The sequence below is a fragment of the Belonocnema kinseyi genome, chromosome 2, assembly GCF_010883055.1.
Source record: "Belonocnema kinseyi isolate 2016_QV_RU_SX_M_011 chromosome 2, B_treatae_v1, whole genome shotgun sequence".
Classification (NCBI taxonomy): Eukaryota; Metazoa; Arthropoda; class Insecta; order Hymenoptera; family Cynipidae; genus Belonocnema; species Belonocnema kinseyi.
The window spans coordinates 39,680,123-39,690,369 of NC_046658.1; the positions used below are offsets into that span (position 1 = coordinate 39,680,123).

Here is a 10,247-nt window from a genome sequence, read left to right on the forward strand (position 1 = left end):
GATAATGCACCTGCTCATTCATCGTTGCTCGTGAAAGATTTTCTGACCAAAAACAGCACCACAGTCATGCCTCAGCCTCCATATTCACCGGATTTGGCCCCCGGTGACTTTTTTCTTTTCCCAAAACTGAAGAGACTCATGAAAGGACATCGATTTTAAACGATTGTGGAGATAAAAAAATGCATCGCTGAAAGAACTCAAGGCTATACCACAAAATGATTATCAGAAGTGCTTTGCAGATTGGAAAAAGCGTTGGCACAAGTGTATTATATCTGAGGGGGATTACTTTGAAGGGGACAACATAAATATTGAGGAATAAATGAATATTTTTTTAGAAAAACCATAAAGTCACCTTGTTTTTTGAACACATCTCGTATATCGTAATTCCTGCGCTATATATCGTAATTATCGCATTATAATACCGCAAAATCGTGATATCGTACATTGCAAGTTTTAACATTATATACCGCATAATTGTGCAATATATAACGTACGAATTTAAGTTTACCGCGTTATCGCACTGTATTTCTTCTTTTGTGATCTCGCGAGGGTTTGAGTAGTCAGCAACCGATCACAGAAAAATTAAAGTTGAAATCGATTCTAGGTGGAAGATTCACTGGTACAAGAAATAACCTCGCTAGATAAATTTTACATAAATTGAAGATAACTGCCGATTTTTAACCTTGTCTGGATATTCTTTCATATTATAATGGCTCCACTTTTATTCGAGGTGCAGCAACAATTACGACGCCAGCGCTATTCAGCGTCGTTTAACTTTATTAAACTTGAGAGAAATGGGGTTCCCATATGTCAGTTACATTTTGCGCTTTTGATGAATGGTATTAAATAAGTTCTAATTCGTCTATAATAATGCGATTTATTTCAGAGGAAATATATCAGTAAAAACAAATTTTGTGGGCGTGTGTTTCTGTTAACGGTTCTACATGTTTTACCGAAAGTGGCTCACCTCAGCGCGACAGATTCGACGAGTTCAGAATTATTTTCCTAACCTCAGTGAAACTTTCGCCAAAATATGTTTAATCATTAACCGTTGTAGGTCTTATCTGCAGCAAATGTTCACTTTTTTCTGTGATTGTTTTAAATCTGGTGTTCCGATTTATAGCTCGAACTCATTCATACTCTGCCTTTTTCCCATTGCTGTTAAGGAAGCCATAGTAGACGACAGCAACAAAATTTATCTTCATTTTTTTCTGTGATATTACTGCATTATAATATCATACAAAGCTCTGGGACCTGATCGTACGTTATCATATTGCACTTTCTTGCAATATAGAGGTTTTGCGATCTTTTTTGCGTCTCGTTGCGGGGTTGATTTGCAGGGAGGAAGGCCGCCATAGTTGATTGTAAAAATTATATATATAGGTATACATATATTGTGTACAGCTGCGATAATTATTTTCTGTACAAGTTTGAATTTATTTTTTTTAGAAGAATAAGAAAAAATGTGTGACGTTTATGTTTCACAAGTAAGTAAAAGAAACATTTTTATTTTCTAATAAATAAGCCTAAATATATGTTAAATTTATTTTTTAAAACCGGTAACAGCAATTTATAAAAATTGAACTAAACTTTACAAAGCCGTGCGACATAATTTTAGAACGCATTTCATAACACAATTTTGATTTTTTATTTAAGTAGGGTATGGTGGGGTCAAAAGTGCCGAGGGGAAAAAGTGACACATGCGATAACTCAAAAAAAAAAAAGAATTGAGTACACGTCCTGCCATCTTCCATTGATCGGTCAACTAAAACTGAACTACTTATACCGACTGATAGTCGCTTACAGCTGTTAATGAGATCATAATTTAGGTTAAATCATTTTGCGGCGCAGAAAGTATTTTTTTCGCTAGTGTTTCTTTTTGGTACTGACATTTAAGCCTACGAGCTATTGACACGAAGTAAGTATAATTAAATGTGTAATTTTGTATTCTTGAAGTACAGATAGCTTAGTGTTCAAAATATGTTGTGTTGTTTAAGAAATCTTGATTGCAAATTATGGGAACATCGGGTGGCAAAAAGTGCCGAGTGGCACTTGTTATCCCTCACGTTTTATAGTATACAAAGAAAAAATCTAGGCTCATTTTCAGTCTTATATTGAACCTGAATTGAGACGCAATATTTTTTAGACCAAAGAACTAAAATTGAGTTTTTAAACAAAAGAAAATCACATCAAGTTGCCCCGGAAATGGCTGAAGTAAGGTCTGAAAATAATAAGAAGCAGCAAAAGTAAGCCTAGCTTCCTTCTGTGTGACAAAGTATATTTCTTTGACAAGAAAACTTATTTATTAAGATTTCTTCATGTCTGTAGAAAATGCGTACCTACAAGCGGAAGACTGACCGCGGGACAGTGACTATTGAAGTGTTGAAGCGTGCAGAAGAATTGGTTATGAATGGCAATAATTTCATTCGATCAGCAGCCAAAGATTTCAATGTATGCAGAATGAGCCTAAAAAGATTTATAGATCGTCTTAAAGGTAACCCAGATAACGTTAAGTTTGGATATTCGTCGAAGTTGATTTTTAACCGCAGACAAGAAGCAAATTTAGATAAGTACGTCAAACGATCAGCTGAAATATATCATGGATTAGGACCGAAAGACATACGCCGCCTTGCGTATGATTGCGCCGTTAAATATAAGTTGAAATATCCTGCGGAGCTGGGATATAAATAAAATGGCAGGCAGACTGGCTCAATGCTTTTTAAAGAGAAAATCCTGCGAGCTGGGATAAAAATTAAATGGCAGGTAAAGACTGGCTCAATGCTTTTTAAGGAGAAACAATCGTTTAAGTATTAGAAGACCAGAAGCTACCAGTTTGAGTCGAGCTACATCCTTTAATAGGAATAATGTTTCCGGATTTTATGACAAATTAAACACAATTTTATCTCGTAACGAACTCAATGCGTCGTGCATCTGGAATTTAGACGAAACGGCTGTTTCTACCGTTAGTAAGCTATGAACAATCATTGCTGAAAAAGGAAAAAGAACAATTGGATCGATACATCTGGAAAAAGAGGAACCAACGTTCCGAGAAAAAAGAGAAAAAGTATCAAGAACATTTTATAAGAGATAGACCACCCGAATACATTAGAGCAGGAAACAGATCTGGCTGGGTAACCGACGAGGAGTTTTTCATATTTATGCAGCATTCGATAAAACAGGTTAAACCCACCAAAGATGAGCTGGTTCTTATTCTGCTAGATAATCATTCTTCCCATCTCTCCGTAAAAACCTTAGATTTGGCGAAAGATAATGGTATCTGCATGCTTACTTTTCCACCACACTGCTCTCATAAGCTGCAACCACTTGACGTTTCTGTATTTGGTCAATTTAAAAGATATTTATCTTCCGCCCAAGATGCATGGATGAGAAATAATCCTGGAAAGACGATGACGATTTAGAATATCCCATCGATCGTCCGTACAGCTTTGCCACTGGCTTTAACACCCAACAATATTTGCAAAGGTTTCGAAAGATGCGGAATCTATCCTTTCAACAGAGACGTCTTTGATGAGAGTGATTATGCTCAATCATACGTTACTGATCAACCTAATCCTGCGGATGGACAAGGTCAATCATCCGATGATATTGAAACAGTGAAAGCGAATGAGCTTTCTACTCCTGGTCCTTCTAGAAGAGTAGAGCCCGTACAAGCGAATGTTGTTCCTTCACCTGAACCTTCTACATCTACAATAGTGGAGCTAATGCAACTGAATGCAGATGCTATGCCTTGTCCTTCTACATCAGAAGAGCCGGTGCAAGAAAATGTGCATCCTAGACCTGGCCCTTCTACAGAAGAAGTTGTCTGACTATCCTCCGTCAACACTAGGAAACGACGCAGATTTCTTTCCAGAAGTTGTAAGACCATTTCCAAAAGTAAGTGCCAGTAAGCAGACTTCCGCTACTAGAAAACGTCGACGTTCCGCCACAATAACCGACACACCCGAAAAAAAGTCTTTACAGTAGAAACAGGAAAAATCCAAATTTAGGAAGATTCCTGATAAGCAGAAGAAGAAGCAAGTAAAGAGGAGAATATTGACCAAAAAATGTGCTTCAGTTACAGTTTCCAGTTCTGGGGATGAGAAATATTTCTGTGTGGCCTGTTGAGAAGCTTATTCTGAAAGCATCCCCGGCGAGAAATGGACCCAGTGTCACGCATGCAAAAAATGGGTCCATCAAAAGTGTGCTACAATCCGGCAGTCGGCCACATTCATCTGCATTAATTGCGAAAGTGACGATGAATAAGTCTAGTTATGTAAGTCATCCAAAGATTGATATAATTCGGTTTCTATACTATGTAAGTGCCTTCTGTGCAATTTAAAATACAAAATTACGTTTTATTTATGTTGGTAAAAATTATATAATACAATTAGTGAAAAACAGATATACTTTTTATGATTGCAAATTGAAAGTCTTATGTCTCACGTATGTTTTAAAGCAAACTACAAGACAATATCTAATTTTGGTTGGGCACAGGGTTAAGGAGAGTCAACTTTGGCACTTTTAACACCACCCAACCCTACTGTAGTTTCAGACCTGATATAGATATTATACTACTGAAAATTTTGGAACTCAATTTTCTCAAAAAGGCCGGCGTTTATTTGTTTCTTGATTTTCTTTTAGGTTGGTACTATTGTCATTATCTGACTACTCATTACTGAAAAATAATAATTTACATTCTGTCGAGAAACAAGACGAGATACTTCAATACTTCGTTATTAAAATAATTATATTCCGACAAGTAAAAATCTGCCCGCTACGCGGGCACATTCTCATTGCGCGCCACGCTTGCAGCTCGCTTCGCCCGCTTGTTCGAGCACGCCTAGGGCGCGCGACTGTAAGTTCTCGAGTTTCGCGCTCGATTATACATTTGCCTCGCGCTACGCGCTCGGTCTTTATATTTTCGCACATTCTTGCGCAAACATTTTAAAATTAAGACTCAACACGTCCACTACTGTAATTTTGTGATTGTGAATTCTCTTTCGTTAAAAAAGCTTAACTCCAGAGTTTGAGCGCACCTACGGCATTCGTCTTTTGGTCTTATGATCAACCGTTTTTTTTTTGTTTTACGGTTCGCATCGGCCAAAGCTCTCGCTGCATTATACACACAATAATTGATAGCCCAGAGGTCGGATTCTCCGGAAAAATGTTCTCAAAATTTTGAATTTCAAAATTCTTGGTTATGTGTAACGTGTTGTAGGCTTTTAGATTTTAAAGTTATCGAAAAATGTTATCAGACTTTTTTGTACAATTATTCAGGGAGCTACCAGAACTCTCATCAGATCTTCTGAAATTATAAAAATTTGGAATGTCGAAATTTTTGGGTATCTGTAAAGTGTTGTAGGTTTTTGGATTTTAACTTTATCGAAAAATGTTATCAGACTTTTTTGTAGAACTATTCAGGAGACTACCAGAACTCCTGGAACTCTCAAAATTTTGAATTTGGAAACTTTTGGGTATCTTTAAAGTGTTGTACGTTTTTGGATTCTCAATTTATCGAAAAATGTTATAACATAATGTTATGTTAGGGGAATAGGGGCTTCACCAAAATCATTTATGTGAGCAATCACAAGGGTATCCCCCCCTTTACGATACGTTGGAAAGGGGTAGGAATTTGGCCATAATTTCTGCGGACAGTCAGAGGGGTGCCCCCCCCCACGAGACGTTAGCAAGGGGTCGGAGTTCGACCAAAATTATTTCTGTGAACAGTCAGAAGGGTGCCTTCCCGGCCCCACGAGACGTTGGAAAGGGGTAGAGGTTTGACCAACATTATTTCTGTAATCAGTCACAGGGGTGCCTTCCCGCCCCCTTGAGAAGTTGGCAAGGGATAGGGGTTTGACCAACATTATTTTTGTAACTAATTACAGGAGTGCCTTCGAGCCCCCCTCCACACGAGATGTTAAAGAAAAGTTAGAAAAATTTGAATTCCACGAATTCCTTAAATAGCATGAATTCCAGAATTAATTGAATTCCATGAATACGCGAAATTCTACGAATTAGCGCTCTCAGCCGCTTCCTTGCTAGAAATGCTAAAAAAACGGTAAAAAAAATTGTCGGTACCGGTGATTTTTTTGTACCGGTACCGCGACAAGGCAACAATTCTCGGAAAAGATAATGCGGTATTACTTAAATCTCGGTCCGAGTGTATTCTTGATTGTACTGATAATTTTTTACTTTGCAGAATGTTGGTATCTTAAATGGTATTGTTGAGATTTCAATTCTTTTTTAAAAGAAATTTTATTAAATGAAGTACTTATGTTACGTCTCGGAAGAGACGTAACACTTCGTTTCTTTAATCCCTGTTTTGTATTTATGTAATAAAACTTAGAATAAACAAAAAGCAATTAACGCAAGTTTAGATTTAATGATTTATATTAAGTTACGTGGGTCTCTTCCGAGACGTAACATAAGTACTTCATTTAATAAAATTTCTTTTAAAAAAGAATTGAAATCTCAACAATACCATTTAAGATACCAACATTCTGCAAAGTAAAAAATTATCAGTACAATCAAGAATACACTCGGACCGAGATTTAAGTAATACCGCATTATCTTTTCCGAGAATTGTTGCCTTGTCGCGGTTGCTGATGAGGAGCCGCAGGGCCGAAAGGGGAGGATTTGTCTTTAGTACCCTAGAGATAACTGCGTCCAATCGTGCAAGTTCGCTGTCAGTGTGCACACGGCTTCGATTCTTTACGTTCGGGGACCACGTTATAAGACGAAGGTCAGAACCAAAACAGTACTAAACTCGATGTCCCAGTGTATGTGTGAAACCAAAGTTTGCCGAGTAATTCTCAAACATATCTATATTTTTAATTGATTAAATTTTAAAAAATTACATAATCTTAGAGAATGTATTAAAAAGGAGAAAATATGGAAATAAGGCGAGATTTTCTGTTTCTTTTTTCTTTTAATAATAATCATATGGCCAAGATTTCCTTCTTTTCCTTTTGAATACATTCTCGAAGTTATAATTATGTTAATAAAAAGTTGATAATCTATTAATATCGTTACTGACTTTTAAAATAAAAGGTTAGATTGCAGAATAGGGGCGTCACCAGTCACCTCCGTTTTGGCTGTAAAAAAAAAATTGTTTGGCATCACACTATTAGAATTTTTAATTGAACGATAAATGGAGGGATTGGACCAGAAAGAAGTTAAAAATCATTGTTACTTTTGTTACTATGATGTCTCAAATATGGGTCTGTCGCGATATATCGGAACGATCATATTTAACGAGAAGTTGGAAATGATTAAGGATTTGAACATTTTTTTTGCTGGTCATAGGGTTGCCTTTCCGCCCCACGAAACAATGAAAAAGGGTAGGGTTTTGACCAAATTATTTGTGTGACCTTCCAAAGAGGTGTTTCTGACCCCTATTCTGCAATTGCGCCAAAGAAAAGTATATGCCACAGTAAAAACCTGTTCGAGAAAAGTTTGTTTTTTGTGAAAAATATATTTGGGTTAGATTATAGAATAGCTGATACCACCCTTTATTTCATGGACACATTTTTTTCTCGAAAATCAAACAGTTGGAACATGAAATTGAAGTCAATTTGAAGGGATTTGTTTTTTTAAAAAACATTAAAATTATTGTTCATTGCATTATTATAACGTCTCAAATATGGGTCTACCAAAAATTTAAATTTGCCCTATTCAACTTACCACTAAAGTATTTTTAGACATTCTTGTTGGGAAAAAGAGTATATATATATATATACGAAAATTTTTAATCTTTTGTAATAAAATGTAAAGTATTTTGTGAATTATTTTCATCAATATAACCAATTCTAAAAATTTCATTTGTATTTTTGTTTAATGTTGGAAAAGGGGTCGAGGTGCTTTAGAATTTGAAACGACTCTTTCTCTTTAACAACTTAGCAGCTATTTCTTTTTTTTGTAAGTGAAATGGTTTTTATGAACAAAAAAATAGCAAAATATGTCAAGATATGTAAATAAAAGTTCAAATTAGACTCTTTTATAACTTTTTACTTTGCGGAGTTGTAAAAGGACTTAAACGGTAAGTTAAATACGGCTAATTCAAATTTTTAGTAGAACCATATTTGACACGTTATAATAATGCAATTAACAATAATTTTATTGCATTTTTTTTAACAAATCACTTAGAAATTACTTCAAATTTATGTGCCAATAGTTTGATTTTGTGAAAAAAAATTTCCAATTCCACAAATTATTTAGCAAACTTACAAGTTTTCATGTTATAAGTGCCATTATAATTTAAAATAAAAAATCTTCCAAGTAAAACCAATCCCACTTTTTTCAAGGCAGAGCAATAAAAACGTATGATTTTATTACACATCAATACCCGTATTCCACATAAAAGTACTAGCATTTCACATTCCCTGAAAGATTTATGAATAATTTAATTTGAGTGAACATTCAATGATATTTCAAACAGATTAAAATATAAAACTTATATTTTTTAATTCAGAGTTATGTAGCAGATCAAGTGGATGAGAAGTGACATGAAAAATTACAAATGTTTTGAGTAGCTACGAGAATGTGGCGAATCTTACTTACCCTCCACCACTCCGCAGATAAAATTACCATTCTTTGTATTTGAATTGGCGGAGCCATTTGTTTCCCCCATTTCCAATTCAAAGAGGCACGTTTGGAAACGAAGACGAAGATTGACCAGATGTATTGAAACTGGGACTTACAAACACTTGCAGGGTCTTGCACGTCGAAAGCAACAAAGCCTTCCAAAATAGTCGTCGCGTATTTCGAAAAATAACGTCACATTTTAGAGATTCTTCTCGGTTACGCAAACTACGATGAAACCTTGGACATATACATACTGAAACTTATAAAAAGTTGAAACAATTTTATAAACTTTTAAACTGTTGAAGAGGCTGAAATAAATGGTTGATATTTCTCGTTTTGCATTTGCGAGTGCCCCAGAAAAAGTACATGATATAAGGGAAACTACAGCCAGGCGCTGGTCACTCAATGCTTTAAATGTGTCGCAACAAAGTCGACGTTGGAGCCATCTAGCGTATACTCATATCCCTAAGATAAGATAATAGATGACCTTTCCGATAACCTCGATAATACCCTAAAACTTTTCATATAATGATCTTAAAAAGTAAATAAATTGCAGAAAACAATATAAAAACAAGTAGAAATACATAAATAATTGTCAGAATAATTATTTATGCATTTCTAGTTGTTTTTGTACTGTTTTCTATATGAAAATGTGTTTTTATGATGAAAGAACATTGTGAAATTATTCTTGAAGTATGTTGCCGGTGAAAACAACAACAACGAACAGTTACCGTGGTTACTGTTGGCCATTTTGGAAATTTTGAACTTAGACTAGCGGAGTGAGGTGCGGGGAGCGCAATCGCTGCGCCATCTAGCGTATACTCCTAACGGGATCAAAGTATGTTCAGACACTCTCGCCATTGTGAGTGACCACCGCCTGACTGCAGCTGCAGTGATCCCAACTTTGGCATGTTGAGCTACTGCGCTTGCCCAGCGCAGCGTCTCTCATTGGTCGCTGTTGGCTCGAGATTCAAACAGAGTATAAATGACTGATTAAAATTAAAACAGATCATTATTATAAATTTTACATTAATATAAGAAATTACGTAATTTGTGATGTAAGATTAGAAAAAAATACCAATGCGTATATATTGTCAATGATAGCATATTTTATTTCAATTCACAGGATGAATTTATATTTCATTAACAAAGGTTTATGAAGAAAAAATTAATTAATTAAACGAGTCGTGCCTATATCGCAATTTTGGTACAAATCGCCGAATTTTGTTGGTACTAGTAGACACTGGCTCGATTTCCATTCTAAACAATGATGATTTTTGTGAGTTTTTGCTTATTATGAGCATCATTATGTGACGTTTCTGAATATAAGTCAAATACAAGTAAGTCTTTAAAACTAAAAAAACTATTAATTACAAAATATATGCATTATTATTTTGTTCTCACCTTAAATCACAATTTACGTAATTTCTTATATCAATGTGCATTTTATAATAAGTATATATTTAATTTCCCTAATTGTTAATTATACCCGGTTTAAACCGCGCGCCAACAGCGATCAATGAGCAGTGGTGTCAGAATTAGGGTACTATATTAGACAGGAATTAGGTTTTTTCATGGACATAGGAAACACGGGACTAGGCATGCCATTCTAACTTAGCGAGTGGGGTTGAATCTGCGGGAGGGGGGAGAATTCCATGAGTGAG

The 10,247-nt window shown here is 35.5% G+C and overlaps 1 protein-coding gene across 2 annotated transcripts in view; it reads right to left on the minus strand.

The window, feature by feature from the left end:
- Positions 1–8,935, minus strand: part of LOC117166993 (protein O-GlcNAcase) — a 104,271-nt gene extending 95,336 nt beyond the window's left edge. For both annotated transcript variants that reach the window (XM_033351520.1, XM_033351521.1), the window contains exon 1: positions 8,560–8,935. In XM_033351520.1, the coding sequence (XP_033207411.1) occupies positions 8,560–8,629 (70 nt within the window). In that variant the 5' untranslated portion in view covers positions 8,630–8,935. The remainder of the gene's footprint in view (positions 1–8,559) is intronic.
- Between the last annotated feature and the right edge of the window lie 1,312 nt (positions 8,936–10,247).